We start from the raw sequence: 22,351 nt of genomic DNA on the forward strand, positions 1-22,351 counted from the left end.
ACAAATTACAACTTAATAATTATTAGATTAAATTTTCATTAATATAGTAAGATACTTGTTGAATTATTTAAAAAATTCTTATGTTCAGGTAAAACTACATAAAGCAAATCGATCTAACATTATTTCATTTCCGAGGAGCTAAGGTTTAGATTTAAAACATATTTTAAACATTTACTTGAACTTTTCAGAGTGCCTCAGCATGTGTTTCCTTAGATGTGATTTAGTTATACATGAGTAATTACATTCAATACATGAAAAAGGTTTTTGTTCAGAATGGATAAACATATGCCTCTTTAAATGCTCTCTACGAGTTGTAGAAAAATCACATTCGGAACATGTGAATGGTTTTAATCCAGAATGCGTGTACATGTGGGCAATTAAATGTTCTCTACGAATACACGAGTAATTACATTCTAAACATGATATGGGTTTCACACCAGAGTGCTTAAACATGTGTTCCTTAAGAACAGATTTGTGAGAAAATGATTGTTTACATTCAGAACATGAGAACGGCTTCTTGTCTGAGTGTGTGATCATGTGATTATTAAGAGACGATTTATAAGAGCATGAATATTTACATTCGGAACATGTGAAAGGTTTCTCTCCAGAGTGCGTTAACATATGATTCTTTACACCCTGTTTACGATAACATGAAAAATTGCAGTCAGGACATGAGAACAATTTCTCTCCAGAGTGTGTTAACAAGTGACTCTTTAAACCATCTTTACGAGCACAAGAAAAAGAGCATTTCGAACATGCGAATGGTTTCTGTGCAGAGTGTGTTAACAAGTGACTCTTTAAACCTTCTTTACGAGCACAAGAAAAAGAGCATTCTGAACATGCGAATGGTTTCTGTGCAGAGTGGTTTAGGATGTGTAGTTTTAAATTACGTGGTGTGGAACAAGAAATGTTACACACCGAACATTTAAATAATTTCTCTCCAGAGTGCGTAAACATATGAATTCTTAAACTTCCTTTATAGGTACTTGAAAAACTGCATTCTGGACATGAGAATAGTTTTTCTGCAGAGTGCATTAACAAGTGACTCTTAAGACTAGATTTGAAAGGAAATGAGAGTGGGCATATTGAACATGAGAATGGTTTCTCTCCAGAGTGCTTCAAACTGTGTAATTGTAGACGACGTCTTGTGTAATACGAACAGTTACATACCAAACACGAGAATGATTTATTTCCAGAATGTGTTAACATATGTTCCTTTAAACTCTGTTTATGAGCACTTGAAAAACTGCAGTCAGGACATGAGAAAGGTTTTACTCCAGAGTGTCTTAACAAGTGTTTCTTTATGCGCTGTTTACGCCCACACGAATATTTGCAGTGGGCACATGAGAATGTTTTCAAAAACTTTCCCTTCACCGCAAACTTGATCTTCTTTTTGCGAGAAGAGGGACAGGATTTTCTATGAGTAGTTTTCTTTTCTTGAATGAGTTTTGCTGGAAAACAAATAGAGATAAGAAATACTGAGGCGCTGTCGGTTTGTTTAATCGTAATCTGTAACAAATAATTGAGAATTAAAGATTAACTGAATTCAAACAATAATAGAAACAATTTGATTCTCACCTAGCATCTGATTAACACTTTCACTGTACTCCAAACATTCCTTCTTAACATCCTGTAGGTCTATATCCAAGAATTCACTTCGATCCTTTTCTTGAGTTCCTGGTTCCGTCTTTATGAAAACGCTTACTGCGTTGGGAAGGTCCATGGTACAGATATAGCCGAAGGTTGTAATGAGATGCTTTATAAATGATCACAGCTTACAGTAACTATTACCTACAATATATTAAGATATTTAACTGTCGCGGGTAGCAATCACTTTGTGGTTATACATAATTATATTTTGAATAAAATTACTTTGGACAATACTTTAAAATAACTTTGGAGTACATAAATAAATGTCACTGGGGGTTATTGCTAGAAGTGCGTATGTCTGTTTTTGACAATTGATTTAGGCACCAGAAAGTACTTTAAAACATCTCATTTTTGAATGCTATGAATGCCTGTGCATGGTGCCCTAGACTAGTGAAATTGATGCCTATCTAACGTAGAAGTGAACATAATAAATTTATTTATTTAAAAAAATTACAAAATTGTTAATTTGTTAAGAAAAATTCCTTAATATATATAAACAGTGGGTATTGATACCATACTTGTACAAACAGAGCTTGCCTTTTAATGGCAGCATAATTTATTGTACAAATGTCGATAAATTTGCAGAACGTCATATCGATGGCAGAAAGCAAGGCAAGTCAAAATAGAACGTGATAACCTCAAAAGGGCTCCAACTTCCCGGAACTAGCGTGACTACGCTGGTCTACAATACGTAAAAAATATTTATAAAAAAACTTATTAAAATCACTTATTAAAGGTATGAATTTGATGAAGTTGAATTGTCATTGTTGGGTTATTCGGTAACGGTATTAAGCGTGTCCCTATTTTCTGTATATATATTTTTTGTTTTGCTAAATATTTTTTTACGTTTCATTACTATTCAGTAATGTTGGCCTGATTTACCCGGGCTGAGGCCTTAGTCACAGTTGGTTCTGCAAAGTTATATTATATTGATACAATCTCCATTGTTTCGCAAATGATAGTGCAATTGCGTCTATTCGCACATGAATATATTTTATTTTGGATTTTTTTGTATGTAGGTACCCATAATTTTTTTCAATAAATACAATCAACAAATACAAAAAAATGACTTGAATTTTTGTTACATGCTCCCCGGACGGTGGGTGGCCGCATAAAAACACGACTAGCGTTCATAATAATATAGCTGGTTCACCCATACTCTTTCAAATGCGTTCCGTTGCATGCAAGGCAGGCTTTTATATGTAGAATTGATCAATACAGAATAGCCAATAAAGCTATTGGTTATATTTTTTGTCATGCGTTTCGTTATTTCGCTTTGCCTCTAGAAACAGTGTGATATATACAGGGTTTTCCAATAATATGTGTTATTTTGAATAGCCCGCTATTTCGGTAGATGTTACTTTTGAAGCTGTCATTTTGTGACATTTGACAAGTAGAAACTATGCAATTAATAAAAATGGAACGATACACGCTTCAACAACGCATTGAAATTATTAAAATTCACTAATATTAATTAATAGAATTCCATCGAAATATCATCTTGAGTGATGAGGCCCATTTCCACCTCGGTGGCTTCGTCAACAAGCAAAATTGTCGCATCTGGGGCTCGGAAAACCCAAGAGTTATGAAAAGCCTCTCCATCCTCAACGTGTGACTATTAGGTGCGGTTTATGGTCCGGCGGAATCATTGGACCTTACTTTTTCGAAAATGAGGCTGGAGAAACAGTTACGGTGAATGGATTGCGCTATCGAGAGATGATTAATGATTTTTTATAGCCGGAATTGGATGGTATTGATCTGGACAACCTTTACTTTCAACAAGACGGCGCTACGTGCCACACAAGCAACGAAACCATTGATCTTTTACGATTGAAAATCAAAATAACACCTCTTATTGGAAAATCCTGTATGTTGTTCGATTATTAGAAACATAAAGCGTCTTGTCTGTTTACGTCAATGTTCGTTACTAAAATGTAATAATGCTAACATATGCATGTTTGTTTTAGCATAAAATTAGTGAGGTATATTTTTACATGTAACCTTATTTCAATACCTAAAATGTCACTTTTCCTTTTGCCAACTATACCCAATTATTAGATTCCTTTCATAATCATATGACAACAATTTAACATGTAGCAATAGTTGAAAAGATTACCAAAAAAATCAGGGTGACATCAACTTCATAGATATAAAATTGAAGAATTGAAGTTTACCATTCACCAATAAAGGTGAATAATTATATCCGTTTATAGAAGGAAGGATAATATTTGAAGTTAGATTTTAGAAACACGATACGTAACGGAATAAACCTGTGAAGGTCACGACACGTAATTCCATAGATATATCATTCACTCTCATTTACGTCAGATTGTTTAACCATAGAAATAGTATTTTCTACTTTTTTTTATGGCTATTCATCAGAAGAGTTCCAATTGCTCCCAACCGTTTGTTGTGAGGCTTAAGGTTGTGGGCTGGGGATGGGAGAGGAAAGTCAGGAGTACTTGGCTATTCAGAAAATGGCAACCAAACACGGCCAAAGCCATTTCGAGGAACGTTTCAAAACTGAATAGTGCTCTTACACGGATGATACTGTGAGTATCTTCCACTCTGGAACGTGACACAAATGTTCTACATATTATTTTAAATATGTCAATTGTGAAATAACACAAATTATTAAAGTAAAATTTACTTGCGTACGCAGTGATTTGAACCCGCGACCTTTGGCTTGCTAATCGATAGCCTTTCCACTCAACCACAGAGTGTATTCGTACAACTTCTGGTAAACGACAACATTTCAACATTTGATGAACACAATAGTTTAGTGCAACAGTAATTAAGAAATATAAGTTAGGTATTAGTTATATAGAAATTCAATGCAGAAGAATAATATTTTGCTTAGCTTAGTTATTAAAATTATTGAGGAATGTTACTATATCCTTCTTGTAACTATATTTCATGCAGTTTATGTAATATGTAATCTAGGTGCACGTGAATATCTAAATGTCTCAGTCCTGATAATGTTCTTGTAATTAGAAAGAATTTGCAATCGACTAGTTCTAGTTGGTATGTGATTGATAAATAAATTAAATCAGGGCTGTCAAAAATTTCATTTATAATTTTAAAAATAAGTCATGCCGGGAAGGAGCCTTTTCTCTGAGAGTTTTATCAATTTTAATTCTCTTTCATCAAGTGGTTGTAATTTAGTGTTTCTATTGGTAGACAGAGTTTAAAATTAGTATGTGTAGAAATTTAAGATGAATTTTTTCAATGGAAAGTGAGGGGATATTGGGGAAGAATTATATTCGACTTGACTTCGCACTAAAGAAGAATATTAGATTTTTAACGTTGACAAGTGTCTGCCATTACGGAGAATGAAGCCAAGAATTTCTAAACCTTTATTTGTGATAAATTATGTGAGAAAGATAATTAAATCTGGAATAAAAAATTATGCCAAGATCAATAATTTCGTTTACAGAGATAAGAGAAACATTGTTAATTTTATATTAAAAGTTTGATTTATTCTAAAAATGTTTAAATACAGTTTTTTAAGTTCGCATCAATCTTGTAATTTATTTAAAATTATTTAATGGTGAATAGGATCATATTTAGTTTTTTATTTGTTTAAGAAACTCAAGATCATCGGCGAAAAGCCATATATTAACATTATTATCAAATAAACTAACGATATCATTAATAAACCGTAAAAAAAAGTATTAGACTTACCACTTGTGGCCATGAATTTGTATGACAGGTTGGAATTATTTCTTACTTGAAGAATTTTATTAGGTTTCCATTTCAATAATTCACCATCTATTCTTATTTTGCTAAGTTTATTGAGAAGAATTATATGGTTTACTTTGTCAAATCCTTTTACAAAGTCGGTATAAATTGAGTTAACCTGTAATTTATAGCGGATGAGGACATTCAGAACAATTTAATCGAGTACGGAAATAATTGTTTTTTTTTAACAAAATTCACTATTAATGACATCTCACCCGACTCCCCATAAATATAATGCGTTTTGGTGAGCCTTAAAATTTGAAACATTTAAAACTAACTTTAAAAAATTACATATTTTTAATATATTTATTTATTTATTTACGGACAAATAGACCATCAACAACATAATATTTTTTACACGAATGAGAAACATAGATTGCATTGAAAGAAGAGCATATATACAAAATGATGAGCAATGACAATATACATAGGTATAATATAAAAAGTACAGATGGAAGACAATTACAAGTGTTACAAGACAATTACATTTACAATGCATGAAGAAGGTTGAAAGGCCTTTAAAATTAGACATTTATTTATTTATTTATTAACGGACATCGTCCAAATACAAAATAATAACACGAATCCAGTAAAATGAAAAATACAGGAGTAGACAAAGTTTCATGAAAGAAAAGACATAAGGCAGATATAATAAAATCATTCAGACTTATCCCAAAAAAGTTAAGGTTTTGACTTGAGTTAAATAGTCTACACATTCTGGACAGTGGTGAATTGTCCAGAATGTTTAGACTCTGTAGTATCTGGACAGTATCCATATTTTGTCGAATGATGGTTGAGGAAGAGCAGTTAATTATTTCTGAGTCTGTGCGAGGGGATATTGAAGGGAATGAGTTGCAGTAGAGTAGGTGAATCAATGATACCATTTATGATTTTGAAGAAGCAAATGAGGTCATTTCTTTCCCGACGGACTTCCAAAAGAGAAAGGTTTAGAGTTAGTTCAATTTCATCATATGAGTATTTGCCTTTTTCTAATCCTAGTCTCCTAGCAATCTCTCTTAAGAACCGATGTTGAACAGATTCAATGCGTCGAATGTTTACAGCATAAAAAGGAGACCAGATAACACAAGCATATTCAAGATGGGGGCGAACCAAGGAGCAGTAAAGAGTTCTAAGGGTATTTACGTATCGACATCAAAATTCATTTAGGCTTACACCAAATAATTCAATGCTTTGACTTGACGGTGAGTTGAAAAGTCTCGACATTCTGGACAAAGAAGAATGGTAACCATAATTAGTGGAATGTTGATTGAGGAACAGCAATAATTCATCATTTCGGAGTCTACGGGGAGGGATGTTTAACTGGATCAGTTGCAACAAAGCAGCGGGTATTTTAACATTTATTGGCTAAAACATATAAAATTGGACTGCAGTTCTTTATTCACAATTTTACAGATTACAGCAATCACTGCCATCTGTACACAGGCCGTGCTGTAGAAAACCAACTGACATTCAAAGAGTCCTGTTTTTCGGACTTCGTGGTAGCTTTTTTCTATGCGCCAGTATGGATTTTGTAGGCGTCTGGAAAGTGTGTGCAACTGATTTAAGCAGTTATTTTACATTTTACATCACGTTTCTGCAATATTTATACTTCATTTTTGTAAAACAATAGGTTGGTGGTTATATACGATCGTCAAGGTAAGAAATTTTAAATATATTTACAATTTTAACGTAGTAAATAATGTTTTCAACAACTTACATAATGGCGGATGACGCTTAGCTTTGGATCTGTACAGATTATCATTAGAAATGGTGTAATTTACTAGATAATATAATATAATCTACATAATATAATATAATCTTCATAATAGTACTATGTAATAACATGTGTAGAGCTTTCTGAGAGAATAATAGGGTAATTCATAAGCCGCCACGTTTTTAGTAGGCACTTGGAATTGATACTTCGTTTCAACTCGATTGTTGATTTGTTTTCAAAGTGAAATTTGATTTGTTTTGAAAATACGTAATATATTTATTAGTGGATATTCTTTTCAGATGCCTCATAAGTGCTGTGTTCCCGGATGCAAAGCAAATTACACCAGTTCTCTGAAGAAGGAAGGAGCGGTTACCATCTTCAAATTTCCAGCGGAGGAAGAACGCAGACAGTCATGGATCAGGGCCATTCTTCGCAAAAATTGGATTCCAGGTGCTTTCGCTGCCGTTTGCATCAATCATTTTGACAAAAAGGATATTATATCGCACCTTAAATAACCAAAATTGGCCATCGGAGCTACACCAAGTATTTTGAACAAGTTGAACTTTTTTTTCAAAGTGACACAATAGTGAATTATAGTGATTTTGTTAGAAATATGCAAATAAAAATTAAACTCGGTGAGTGGAATGTAAAAACTATAAATGACATAACATATTTATACACCACAAACTTTGACAATGTAGATAAACATTTATATTTAAGTTCTCAAGTTGTAGTTGACCATAATCTGAATATCAAAGTATTTGTCGGAACAAATGAACTTTCTCATAGTGAATTGAAGTGGTTATTCCCCAAAACTATGATATTGAGTTTATGGTCACAATTAGAAAATTTGTTGGTACGATATCATAATATTAATATAGATGACAATGTTAATTATGAAGACAAGAGTCAGAATACTGTAAATAATCATTTATTAAAAGCTCATATTTATTTAAAGTCCGCACTAGACGCTGCCAGTAGTCTTGAATATGAATTTAAAAACTCTTTAGAACTACTTTTGGATCAGGTTAGTTTATTAACATCAAAAAGGAGACGATATAGTACTACCACTTTAATCTTTGCTTTCATGATTTACTCGAAGTCTCCTACATGTTACAGATTAATTAAAGATTTTTTTATTTTGCCACATAAAAGCTATTTACAAAGCATTTCTTCGTCGTTTGATGTTTCACCTGATTCTTCAAATAATTTATATTTTAAAAATATAGTAAAGGAGCTTTCGGAGCGTGAAAAGTTTGTTTCCTTATTGATTGATGAAATTTACATAAGTAGTTGTATTACTTATAAATCCAATAAACTTACAGGTTATGCATCAAATGATTCCTCAAAAATAGCAAAAACAGTGCAATGTTTTATGATCACTTCATGTTTTGGTGGTTTAAAAGAAGTCGTTCGACTGATGCCAGTTAGTTCTATTTCTGGCAGTGATTTGAAAACAATCACCTTAAATGTTTTAAATTTTGTTCAAAAACTTGGTTTTACGGTCACTTGCATTATTACTGACAATAATCGGGTGAACCAAAATATGTTCAAACAAATATCTCCCTTGGATAATTTTGTTAATCCTTTACACACTAATCTGCCAATTTTTATGTTTTATGATTTTGTGCACATATTTAAAAATATTAGAAATAATTGGATCAATTTAAAAGATTTTAAGAAATCATTCTCATATCCAGATTTTGACGACAACTCAATAATAAGACATGCCCAATTTCAAGATCTGAGAGATATATATACCATAGAAAGCAACAGTACAATTAAAAAGGCATTCAAATTAAATTATAAATCTCTTTATCCAACATTCTTCGAAAGGCAGAAGGTGATTTTAGTTGATAATATTTTCATTGAACCACTATTGCTGCTTTGAATAATATTGACGAATTTAAAGAAACGGCTATGTTTTTACAAATAATAAGAAATTGGTGGGATATTTTGAATGTTAAAACTACAATGAAGGGTAAAATAAAACGAAATGAATTTTGTACACCCATACTGGGGGTAAATGATGAGAAACTGTTGCATTTAAAAAAAATTGCTGTTTGGTTAGATAAATGGAACAATTTGCCAGGTGGTACTTTATTTTCAAGGGACACTTTTAATACCTTATATGGCAGTGTTTTAACTTTCATAAAATTAATAGAATTTTCGTTTGCCAATTTTCCAATTTCCTATGTTTTGTCAGGAAAATTTCAAACCGACAAGCTCGAAGAGCGATTTAGTTTGTATAGAAGATTATCGGGTACAAATTACCATATTTCATATTCACAAATTGTAGAGTCAGAGAAAAAAATTAGAGTCAGAAAATTGTTTAGGTTTAAAAATATATCTGAGACGTTAACCGATATTAAAAACTCGCTTACACCTTTGGAAAAAGAAACTAATTTAGAAATAGATGTAACTGAATTTATACATATATTGAAATCTAATTACCTTGAAACATACGAAAATGACGAATCGTCACAGATTTATGTTTGTGGTTATGCAGCCCTTGGTGTTAGAAAAAAGATAGCGAGTAATTGTAACGCATGTATGAATTTGGTGTCCGATAGCAAAGGAACTAAAATTAACGATAAATATTTTGATTTTTTACAAAGAGGAGGTTTGATTGTCCCATCTGAGTCTGTAAGGTTTGTATATTTTCATTTATGTTCCATATTTGAATTCATTGTCAATGAAAAAGAGTTACATCATAAATTTTTGGAACATGGACACCAAAAGGACATATTATTAACATTAACATTTTTAAGCCTAAGATCTGGTTCTTTTTATGTAGATTTAGATTCAAAATGTATTTGTGGGATGACAAATCACAGAATTTACACTATGATTGTGAAAACTCTATCAAATATTTTGCTTAATAATTAAAGCAAAATGCAAAACAATCGTATCTCTTCAAATAAAAAAGTAATACAAGAAAACTTAAAACATATTGTAATTAGTTAATATTATAGTTAGTGTTCATCTTTATTTTTTATCAATATTATTGTTGATTTGAAGGATATTAGCAGTTTATTTATTTTACTTAATAATTTATATTCTACGTTGCCTACTTTTGTAACATTTTATGTAACCTGTGTTTTGTTTCTTTATTTTTATGGACTCGGATATTTGTATGGTGGGTCCCCTCCAATGTTCCTATCCATATATTATAATACAAATATTGAAAATAATTGTATTGTGTATAGTGTAATAAAATATATACTTGTACGAAAAATTCGTTTCCTATTTATCCATGAAAAATTGTATTGTATTATGTATAATGTAATAAAATATATACTTGTACGAAAAATTCTTTTCCTATTTATCCATGAAAAATTGTATTGTATTATGTATAATGTAATAAAATATATACTTGTACAAAAAATTATTTTCCTATTTATCCATGAAAAATTGTATTGTATTGTGTATAATGTAATAAAATATATACTTGTACAAAAAATTATTTTCCTATTTATCCATGAAAAATTGTATTGTATTGTGTATAATGTAATAAAATATATACTTGTACAAAAAATTCTTTTACTATTTATCCATGAAAAATTGCATTGTATTGTGTATAATGTAATAAAATATATACTTATACAAAAAATTCTTTTACTATTTATCCATCAAAAATTGTATTGTATTGTGTATAATGTAATAAAATATATACTTGTACAAAAAAATCTTTTACTATTTATCCATGAAATTCTAAAATACATATCTACTTCCCACAAAAAAAAAATTTTTTTTTACCCATAGGATTTAGGTGAGTATGTATTTATTAATATGAATCAAAACGATTTGCATAGGTAAAATAGGTAAGTATTTATAAATATGAAATATCCATGCCTTCACTTTAAATTAAATTCATTAGAACCTTTAAAATCAGAGCTGGAATGATGTTTTTGCTTCTTGGGGAAATAGGCCTCTTTACTTTGAAATTTGACTTCCCGCCAAATCTACAGCACGGCTTGTAATAGAGACGGCAGTGCAGCAATATAATAAAATACAATGATGCAACACATATCTATTGGTCTATTCAGTTTGTCTATGGACAAAAGTTGACAGGAGTGGTATATCTGTGGTTGATAGTGACGTTTAGGTGCCTTACGTCATCTCGGCGTGCTAATATTATTATGTAAGTTTTCGTGCTTTATAATAATTTGATATCTAACAAATACATCCTTGGTCTGAGGGAGGTGATTTCCAAGAATACAATAATTATAAGTGTTTTATTAACTTATTTTATTGCAACATATTTATTTATTTATTTTATTTTATTAGGTACAATATTTTTTACAATTCAAGTTTTTCAGTAATGTAGGCCTCACTGGGTGGCTTGCCCGTGCTGAGGCCTTCATTTTATAATATAAAAAAACTACATAATACATTTAATGAGAAAAATTATACATTTAAATTTAAAAATACATAATAATATATTTAAAATTAAAAAAAAATTAGTACATTGAAAATTGTGTGTTTGTGAGTGATGTGTGTTTATATTGGTTTTGTGTGTTACGTGTAGGTTTTATTTTTATTTTATGCTATGTATTTTTGGTAATATTGTCTTTTTTGTTCTTTAATCCATTTTGTAATTTTGTGTGTGAATTTATTATTTTTTTTCCTCAATTTTAATTTCAAGTTTTAAACTGTTGAAAGCTTTTATTGCATGGTATTGGTAGTGTCTATGTCCAAAGCTTGAATTTACTGTCGGAGTTTTTATGTTTTCTTTGGATGCTTGTCTAACTGGTCTGTTGGTGTTATTTTGTGTATGTTGAAATTTTTTTTTTGTCAAAAATGTAGTTTAGTAGTGTTTTAACGTATAATTGGCGTATATCTAGTACGTCACAGCTCTTGAATATTTGGTCTGTATCAGTCAGTCTATGTTTTTTTAGTATTACCTTTAAGATCGTTTTCTGAGCGGTTTCTATGTAATTGATAGCTGAGTTTGTTGCTCCTCCCCAAGCAATAATTCCATATTCTATTATTGATTTGCAAAGTGCAAAATATATTGTTTTCATTTGTTTTATTTTATATATGTTTCTTATGTTTAGGAAAATGTATATTGTTTTGAGAAGTTTATTTGTGATTTGTTTGATGTGAGGTATCCATCTAAGGTTATGGTCAATTACGATTCCTAGATACTTTATTTGTTCTGTTTTTTCTAGAGGAGTGCAATCGCAGATGTTGGTGTTTAAATATTCGTGTATTTTTATGGTGTTTGTGTTGTTTTTTGGATATATTTATATAGATGTAATGTTATCATCATTGGGATCTCCCTTGCTGAGGAATTCATTTACATATTATTAAAATTAAGTACTATTGATGATATAAAATAATAATGGTTAAAATTTGGGATTGCTGGCCATGCCGAATATGTTTTTTTTTTTAAATAAAACCTTTCTTAATTAATGAATAAAATTGTATTGGACGACAACCATTTCCATTAATTTTTGTCAATGATATCTTCATATATATTATGTTGGTATTCCCGATGCTACACGCGGGGCTAGTAGAAACTTTAGTACCATTTAATTCATGCACTATTAGGTCGGCACTATTTTAAATTAAATGAGCCTATTAATGCAAATTTTTTGTAACAATTTTTTAAATATTTTTGTAAGTAAAAAAACCTTACCTACCTCAACCCAATCTAACGTCTCCTTACCTGTTCTAACCGGTACTAACCTAACCCAACCTAACTTAACTTTACCTAATCTAATCTTTACTAATCTAACCTAACCTAACCTAACCCCTCCTAACCTGATCTAACCAAACGTTACATTTACTAACCTAACCTAACCTAAACTAAACTAACGTTTACTAACCTAACCCATACTAACCTAACCTGTAATAACCTAACCATTTTTATTTATTTTTTATTTGGTGCAATATTTTTTACATTTTAAGTTTTCCAGTAATGTTGGCCTCACTGGGTGGCTTGCCCGTGCTGAGGCCTTCATTTTATAGTATAGAAATATAATCTACATAATACATTTAAAGAGAAAATAATACATTTAAAATTAAAAATACATAATACAAAATAATATATTTAAAATTAATAAATAATCTTGCGTGTTTGTGAGTGATGTGTGTTTATATTGGTTTTGTGTGTTACGTGTAGGTTTTGTTTTTATTTTATGCTATGATATTTTGGTAATATTGTCTTTTTTGTTCTTTAATCCATTTTGTAATTTTTATTTTAAAAAATGTATTTAAAAAACATCCCTAAATACCTTAATTTATTTTTAATTTTCTATTTCCATGTTCCGCCAAAATAGTACATACCTAATTTGCATAGAGCAAATGGTAAAAACATTTCTTCTAGCCACTCGTATAATATCAGGAATACCAACATAAGAAAATGTCATAAACATAAATTATTTTGGCTGTCATCCCATACAATCTCATAGAACGAAAGTGAATGTTCATTTTACTTAATTAATAATAAGAATACTGACATTTAAAATATCCCAATGCAGTTTCCTTTTATGCTAATTAAGGTGAATAAAAAGATTTTATTTAAAACAATTCGTAGTAAGCGTATAATTACCGTTCACGATTCAGTTGAGAGGTTTTAGTTTCAGTTTTCCTTTTGAATGCAGCTTTTTATTTGAGATTTAATTATTAAAATATTGTTGTCCGTTTTGAATGAGAGTGGAATTTTGCTGTAGAGTTTGGTGGCATAGTATAGGAAGATTTTTATAGTATTGTGTTTTCGCATTTAAGTAAACGTATTGGTCTCCTTCTCGGTTGAGTTTTTTTTTATTGGATACTGTCGTGATCTAAGAAAGCACCCCAATATTTTGATTATTATTTAGTAGATGGTCACCCTTTATTAAATAGCAACACCGGCCGCTCGAGTCACAACGGTCCGACCGGACACACTAGCGACTCAAGCGGTACTCTGTTTTTGGGCGTCTTAAAGCCAACACGTCGTTACCTTTGTAAAATCACTTTCGCTAAATGTTAAACATAACCTTCCGTTGAGTAAATAATTAAACGTGGAAATTTATTTTACTACTCCGAGTCAACGGCCCTGCTACCACGAGTATTCATGACGAACTACAATCCACATCCTGAAACTTTTTACTTTTTTGATGTCTACGAAATTAATAGTGATTTTTATTATCATTAGGTTTGGAAATTGTGACTTTGTATGTATCCTCTGATGAAACGGTAACGCCTGCAAGCTCGGTGATCCGAGTTACAGTATGGATAGGAGGTACGTTGTCCTGTAATTTTTGACCGCTAATTTCAATACTATTTAAAAGGGCTGATTGTTCAATATCTGCCAGATGAACTTCTACCGTAGCCAGTCTTTTTCTGAAAGTTCCTCCTTGAGTTCATTTACTTATTTTATTTACATTTATGTGTATCCATGATTTGTGAGAGTTTATGAATGGTGTCGTCGTATTTATCGTTTACGAAGTTATTGAGGTTTTTAATTCTTTAAGCTCAGACTCAATTTTGCTAAACATAACTGTTTTTATGGAAAAAATTCGGTTTATGGGAGTCACTCGAATAACCGAAATTGAACTTGATTTAGACTAATTTAGGGCTGGGGAATCTGAATCTGTAAGAATTAGGTGGGGGTCGGCACTATTAACTGAGTTATAGGGTTTTGAAATTTCGTACGCGATACATAGGAACCATGTTTTATTTATCAATTATGACATAAGAAAATCAAATTAGTGACTATTTATTAGTCTCACATTTCAGAAGTGCCAACCAAAAAATAAAAAGTGTTGCCATATAATAATAATATCAATGCATGGAAAATTCAGAAAATTAAATATCATTTGCCAGATTTGTAGTTTATTATTTAAAATCTTGTAAATATTAAATTTATATATATATAACCTAACCTAACTGTGATTTTCTATAACAAAAAATTGCCCCTTTAATAACGCCTGCTAGCGTCCCCTTTAGAGTTACATCCCAGTTTTCAAATAGTTTGTGGGCTACGCTAGGTTTGTATAGACTGGTTTGTGATTTAATTCTAATACCTTTTTTCCATGTTATTTCCTGTTACAAAAAATTGCCCCTTTAATAACGCCTGCTCGCGTCCCCTTTAGAGTTACATCCCAGTTTTCAAATAGTTTGTGGGCTACGCTAGGTTTGTATAGACTGGTTTGTGATTTAATTCTAATACCTTTTTCCCATGTTCTTCTGCCTACTCTAACCCAAACTAAAAACCTAACCTATTTTGTAAAAAAATATTATTATTATATGGCAACACTTTTTATTTTTTGGTTGGCACTTCTGAAATGTGAGACTAATAAATCGTCACTAATTTGATTTTCTTATGTCATAATTGATAAATAAACCATGGTTTCTATGTATCGCGTACGAAATTTCAAAACCCTATAACTCAGTTAATAGTGCCGACCCCCACCTAATTCTTATAGATTCGGATTCCCCAGCCCTAAATTAGTCTAAATCAAGTTCAATTTCGGTTATTCGAGTGACTCCCATAAACCGAATTTTACCCGTTTTTATTTCCTCGAATTTGGAATTAATAAATTTGAAGGTCATCTTTGGGATATTTCTTTGACCTTTTTTCCATTATCTTATTTTCCATGGACATTGGATTTGTTATTTTTAAATTTAAATAGATTTTAAGTTGGCACTCATATATTGCCGATTCACTGTATCGTAAAATGAATCAAATGGTTACGTATTTATTAATTTCACTGAGACACTAGACTGATTTAATGCACTAGACATGTCACATATTTGCCGGGTTACACCTGTAAAGGTAGTGACAGATACCACGCTATAATCTTTCTCAGGAAAAGGGCTCAGATTAACTGGGTAAATGCCGCGGAATATCATTTCTTTTTATGGGATCTGTCACCTAGATAGATATAGCCGCCTGATCACGGCGCTCCCTAAAATTAATCTTCTCCCTGATTAATTATCTTCCTTTCTTGTTAGCATGTAAAATAACGACTCTGGTGAACTTATTTCATGATTTATTTCATTTCAGCCTTGGATACTACCTTCAATTAGTTACACTTTACAAACCTTCATGGTGAAAGAAGTTATGGAGAGATCATCGATCGTTAAAGAAGAAGTCATTATCAAATCTGAAATGATTGAATCTGATGAAATTGAATCTAACAATCTACCGGTAAAGGTTGAAAGTGGATCCATGAAGAATATGTTAAAATGTGATGAGTGCGAGAAGACATTTCTTAAAACCTGTGCGCTAATGTCTCACAAGCGCACGCACTCCCAACAGAAACCATTCAAACCTACATCAATCATCAAAGAAGAAGAAGTAGTTATCGAAGGCTATGGGCTAACTGAAGTAGAAGAAAATGCTGAAATTAAAAGTGAAACGGTTTCATCTGACGCAATTAAAGCTGTTTACCATCTGGCGGAAGATGATGAAAGTGAATCGTTGAAGTGTAGTATCAAATGCGATGTGTGTGAAAAGATTTTTCCCAAAGCCTCTGCGCTTATTAAACACAAGCTTGTGCATACCGGAGAAAAGCCATTTAAATGTTCTGAGTGTGACTTTGCTTCTAGTTGGTTATCTAACTTACGTAAGCACAAACTAGTCCACTCTGGTGAGAAACCTTACACGTGTGATGAATGTAGCTTCATCTGTTCCAGGTCCGGCAATCTCAAAATGCATAAAATGATCCATAGTGGGGAAAAACCGTACTCCTGCGATGTTTGTGATTATTCCACATCTCAATCTGGAGCGCTAGGAGTTCATAAAAGGGTTCACTCAGACGAGCGGCCTTACAAATGCGATTTTTGTGATAAAACATTTAAAGTAAAAAATCATCTAGATGTGCATAGACGCACGCATACCGGTGAGAAAATTGTGCCCAGTTGTGTGTTCTCCTGTTTGACGTGCGAGTTTACTACTAACAGCAAGTGGAACTTGAAGGCTCATCAAGTGACGCACTCTGAGTCTAGGCCTTTCGTGTGTAACCAATGCGACCGCGCATTTAAATATAAGGAGTCTTTGACGAAACACGAGCGCACGCACAGCGGTGAAAGGCCATACACTTGCGAGGTGTGCGGCAAGAAATTCACGCAGTCTGGGAGCTTGAAAGAACATATGAAACGAATCCATTTAAAAAGGCAATATATAAATCCAGTACATCCACAGTGCTGCGGTCCCATGCGAGACTAGGGCCAAAATTTAAAACAAATACATCGCAAACGAAACTACAGCCATAGAATAGAATTAAAAAAATTATCGTGTCAAGTAAAGTAAAAATAATCGTCCAGCGTAACTACATTGCCCACTCTCCGATACAACGAATTCACACCATGGGAAATCATTACTTGGGTGATGTTGACATATTCAATACCAACTTGGCAAGTTTTGTGGATCATTTAAAACATTTATTTCAACAATACTCCTAAACACATCATGTAAACCTACAAATAGCTGTAATTTTCTGTTTTTGTTTCTTGTGTTTGTATGACTTGTTGCATAGCTTTTATCAAATGTAATTTTATTCTTATTTTTTATGTTTCAAAGTATCTGTCAAATTAAAATTATACTACCAACCATGTAAAAGCCCTCTGGGCATTAAATAAATAAAGAAAAAAAAATCCCTTGCGTCAGGGGCGGATCTAATACTCAAAAGGCAGTCAGCAAACATAACCGAGGGGGGGGGACCGGTATATTTTGAATGTGATTTTATGCAATTATGAATACTGAGGTTGAAGAAAACAATAAACCTCATAAAGAAGAGAGTTAAATACATACAAATTTTTTATGTATTTTATTCTCGTGAAGTTAATTAGAATAAAATAAATGTGTTTTTAATACCACTTTATTGTATATAATATCCAACCGGTTTCAGTTCGCCCTGTAGCCTTATCAGGGTTATATAAAACATATTAAATCAACAACAGAGTTGCAGTGTATTTTTAGGTAAGGTAGAAGAGAGAGAGAAAACAACAACTTTGCTTTGAGGGGGGGGGGGGGGGGGAGAAGTAGGAGGTAGTGGTGGTAGAAGGTGGAGGGGAGGGGAATATCTTTAAAATGGGGCTATTTGACAAGTCTTATTGATTATTTAGCAAATTGCTTTAATTTATTTAAGGCATTTTTCATTTCCAAAGATTGTTCATACGTAAACCCAGGGCTTTTTTTTTAAAAAAAAAGGTGCCGGAACTCACTTCATGTCAATCTTTTTACTAAATAAAATTATATTCAAATGTCACTTAAATGAAATTTAAAGGAGCTATGCCACGAAGCGAACAAAAAAAGGTTGATTTTTACGATATTTATTTTTTTATTTTAGTGAAGACTAAGCTACAGAAACAATAAAATACATACATTATATTTGAAATATATTTTACAAATAATACTAAATTTAAAATATAATTGTAAATACATATGTAATGTATTTATTTATGAACTTGAATAAAAGTTTAGAGTGATTTCCAAAGTTTTTTCCAATTCTCGTCTGATACATCATCTCGATTCCTTTTCTTAGTGTTAGAGTCTAAGGCCGAATGTCTTCCTTTAAGTAACCACCTATCAACATATTTTGAAGGATCGAAAAGTGTCAAGGGTGGTCCCACGAGTTTGATGAACAAGAGTGCCGAAACTGTTTTAGTGTTTAACGAAGCTCTTGTTGGGGTAATAATAAGATTCATTTGCGAAAACCCCCGTTCACATTCACTTGAAGAAATGGGAATAGAATTCAGAGCATATACCAAACGCAAGAGTTTTTCAGAATATGTCTTTTCGAGAATGTATTCGCGAAATCCACGAATCATTTCTCGTTCATCTAGTTGTAGCCTGATCGAAATGTTTCTAATTTCCATCTCTCCAAATGTCAACCGATTATCAATGTCTTCAGGCCAATATTTTTGGTCAAGTACGCGAGCCCAAAGTGCAAACTCGACATCTTTATTATCTAGCAGCCTTTTTTCAATCGACGTTTTCAACGTGGAATAAAATATTTTCGGATCAATAGGAGGATCATTTTTAGAAACTTTTTCGTGAAGTAAAACTCCACGAAAATGCAGATTGCTTATAGCAGCTGCAGCACATTTATAATAGGGTCCAAAATTCTGTTTTCTTTCTTCAAAAACTTGAACGAGTTCATTTATTTTTCGATTTGCAATGTAAAGGTTCACATTGCGATTTTGTAGATCCAAACTAAGTTCCGACAATTCTTGGAGAGCGTCGCACATCAATGCTAGATCCAATAAAAATGCTGTTGATGTTATTTTGTTCTTTAAGCCACTGTAAGTACACTTGTCATTTTTATCTCTTGTAGGGTCATTCATCGCTTCTTCAAAATGACGCACAAGGGATTCATAATTATTCCACACAGCCGAAACTGAACGAAAACTAGATGCCACCCAACGGGTACTTAAAACTCTTCCGATTTTCAGTACCTCAACGCCTAGTGATTCTGCACATAAATGCAACTCTCTATTATTTTTCGGCGACGCATGGTATAAAACATAAAGTTTATCAATAAATGATTTGAATCTATTGATCCCTGAAATTTTCTTTACAACATCACTTACTGATAATTCTAACCTGTGATTAGCACAATGCCAAACTATAATTGAAGGAAATTTTTCTGTCAGCAATTTTTTCACTCCATTTTTAGAACCTAACATCACAGCAGCGCCGTCGCATGCAACCGAAACTAAATATTTTTTTAAATATTCTTCTGTCATCCCATATAAATCAAGAGATTGGAGTAATGATTCAAATATTCCTTTTGCCGTTACGTCTTTAAGTTCAATCAAATCCAAAAACAAATTAATTGGTGAATTCATTCCAACACTTTCGACACAGCATCGAACATACACAATGAGGGTGGTTTTTTGGCTTATGGTGGTAGACTCATCAATTATCAAAGAAATTATATTTTTCGACTGAACAATTTCTTTGAAAACATTTTTTCTCATTTCATCACATATATGATTTACAATGTTGATACATGCGTTAGTGGAATGGAGAATATGACCCATTTCGATCCCATTTAGTTCTTGGAGATTAATTTCACTTTCAAACATATTGAATGATTGATTTTCCTTAGCTACTTTATATGCAGTTCGAAAAATGTTTGCTGTTATTCCTTTTTCGCGAGATAACGATTTTAAAAAAGTATTTTCAATCCGCTTATTTTTGGCTTCAGAAATGATTTTTAACGCTGCTTTGTGTGCAATAGATCCTCTGTGATCGAAATTTTTTTTTCGAAGTGACCCCAATTGTAGCTTCCTCTCTTTCCCAGAATACGTAATTTCATTATTGGCCCATTCTTTGGATATTTTCATTCCCATTGTCGTTTCAGTTCCAAGAGTTCCAACGTTTCTGCAAATTGTGCAGCCAAGTTTCATTTTGTGTACGTTCAACCATTCGTTTTTTGAGCAAAAATCGTTTTTTTGATCTAATGACCAGCAGTCTGGCCAATCGTTTTGAGTTCGACCTTGATCCCCGAGATCAGCTCGAGATGATTCAGGAACATCTACATGTACCGATATTTCCATATCTTCTGTCATCGTTTCTGTTACTGTTTTGAGCTTTTTATTTACGGAATCGGCGCCGCTGCCGGTGGTTGAGAAGTAACAGGAAATTTTTTTCATATTTAAACTTGGAGTTGCACTAAATAATATATAAAACAACACGTAATCGTAACACAAACTGACTAAACAAACGTAAATAAAAATATACGCAGATGCCGCCATGCGATAAACGTCAAACCATAAATAAATGCGTCAAACTGTCAAAATCATAATACGCAAAGACATACGTATGAAGCTAGTTACATACGCAGGTTTGCTATTTAAACTATACGGTTCCTTCACTATTATCATTTTAACGAATTATTATTGTAATTACTTAAGCGCAAATATTTTTTCGTTTAATTAATTTTTAAATAAAACCGTGAAAAAAGGTGCCGGAACGCCGTTCCACCGCGTTAAATGGAAAAAAAAGCACTGCCGGTAAACCTATCCCATTTCTGTTGACCACATCTATCCGAGAATTTATTAAAAGTTAAGTTACCTAGCATAGGTATAAACTATGAATTATTTTTTTATTATAAAAATTTAAACTAAATAAAATTGATAAAATTTCAATAATAACAGAAGAGTTGTCACGCTGTGCTTCCACAAGGCGGGTTGTCTACAGGTTCTACAATTAAAAAAATAATTATATTAAACATAACACGTTGGGAAATATAGTTAAATTTAATTTAACGCTAATGTCTATCTGTAATTTACTGTTCTCGACTTCTGGTTGCAACTACTTTAATTTTTTTTTATTTCTATATATAATTTACAGTTTCACATAATTATTTGTATTTGTATATGATACATTTCAAACTTATAACTATAATATGTTGTGTGTAAGGTAGGTTTGAGAAGGTGATACTGTATGTGAGTAATATTGTATGTTTCGTGAACACCTCACTAGGAGAACCTGTGCTGAGGTGTTTACGTGATTATGTATAGGTGTGACAAGTATTTATGTGTTGTAGAAGTTTTTATTTTTTATAAGTTTTAATTTTAATTTTGTTATTTTTTGGTTTTTCGTAAATTGAATATTCATAAAATTTTAATGGTTTTTGTAAATTGAATATTCATTATAAATATGTTAAAAAAATATATTAATATATATTAACATATATGTAAGTGCATATATTTGTATTGTAAGTGTGAGTATAGTTGGTAAAATCTCGAAAAACGTGTTTATTTATTATACACTTTTTATGGTTTAGTTATGTTTGGTTTGGAGTTATTATGTTTTAAAAAAAATAAAATATCTTGGTTATTGATCCACTTTATTTATAATGTTTCCTCTATTCTTCCCCTGGATTATCATTTGGTATATAGTTGTTGCTGAGGAATACTTGGAGCAGGTGGATGAGTTTGTGTATTTAGGAAGTATGTTCTAGAGAGATGGGAAGGCTGACAGAGATATTGAAAGAAGGGTAAATGCAGGTAACTCCATTCATGGAGGACTGAACGCAGTTGGCGCTAGCAAAAAAATGTCAAAACAAAAAAATGTTAGCAAAAATTGCAGCCCCTGTCAGCAGCTACTGCTCCCGCTAAACTCCAAGCTATTAAATCATTAGTTTATTTTGATATTTTGATAATGTAAATGTTTCGATCCTGCCCATCACTAGTGCTGACTGATTGGGATATCTATGGTTGTTTGAAATCTTTTGTTTTTATGTCTTGTTCGGGGGGTATAACGCCGATCAAAAATTGGAACTGTAATATTGCTTACCT

General features: G+C 32.0%; 1 protein-coding gene and 1 long non-coding RNA gene across 2 annotated transcripts; one reads left to right on the top strand and one right to left on the bottom strand.

Annotated features, from left to right (window-relative positions):
* Positions 1-501: 501 nt before the first annotated feature.
* LOC149416442 (uncharacterized) lies at positions 502-3,893 on the bottom strand. Its single transcript, XR_016303544.1, has 3 exons — positions 3,767-3,893; positions 1,579-1,791; positions 502-1,451 (listed from the first exon to the last, which is right to left on the bottom strand). It is a non-coding gene; the product is annotated as an uncharacterized LOC149416442 (long non-coding RNA).
* A 10,244-nt stretch (positions 3,894-14,137) lies between these two features.
* Positions 14,138-18,042, top strand: LOC149416443 (uncharacterized). Its single transcript, XM_089641677.1, has 3 exons — positions 14,138-14,162; positions 14,250-14,336; positions 16,104-18,042. Exon 3 carries the CDS (start codon positions 16,146-16,148, stop codon positions 17,265-17,267), a length of 1,122 nt encoding a protein of 373 aa, XP_089497803.1. The 5' UTR covers positions 14,138-14,162; positions 14,250-14,336; positions 16,104-16,145; the 3' UTR covers positions 17,268-18,042.
* The last annotated feature ends 4,309 nt before the right edge of the window (positions 18,043-22,351 follow it).

This window comes from Hesperophylax consimilis, chromosome 17 (genome assembly GCF_061612785.1).
Source record: "Hesperophylax consimilis isolate HC1 chromosome 17, BYU_Hcon_1.0, whole genome shotgun sequence".
In the NCBI taxonomy this organism is placed as follows: Eukaryota; Metazoa; Arthropoda; class Insecta; order Trichoptera; family Limnephilidae; genus Hesperophylax; species Hesperophylax consimilis.

What these genes read in the sequence shown, in the direction of transcription:
- LOC149416443 (XM_089641677.1), top strand. Translation starts at nt 16,146, where the DNA reads ATGGTGAAAGAAGTTATGGAGAGATCATCGATCGTTAAAGAAGAAGTC.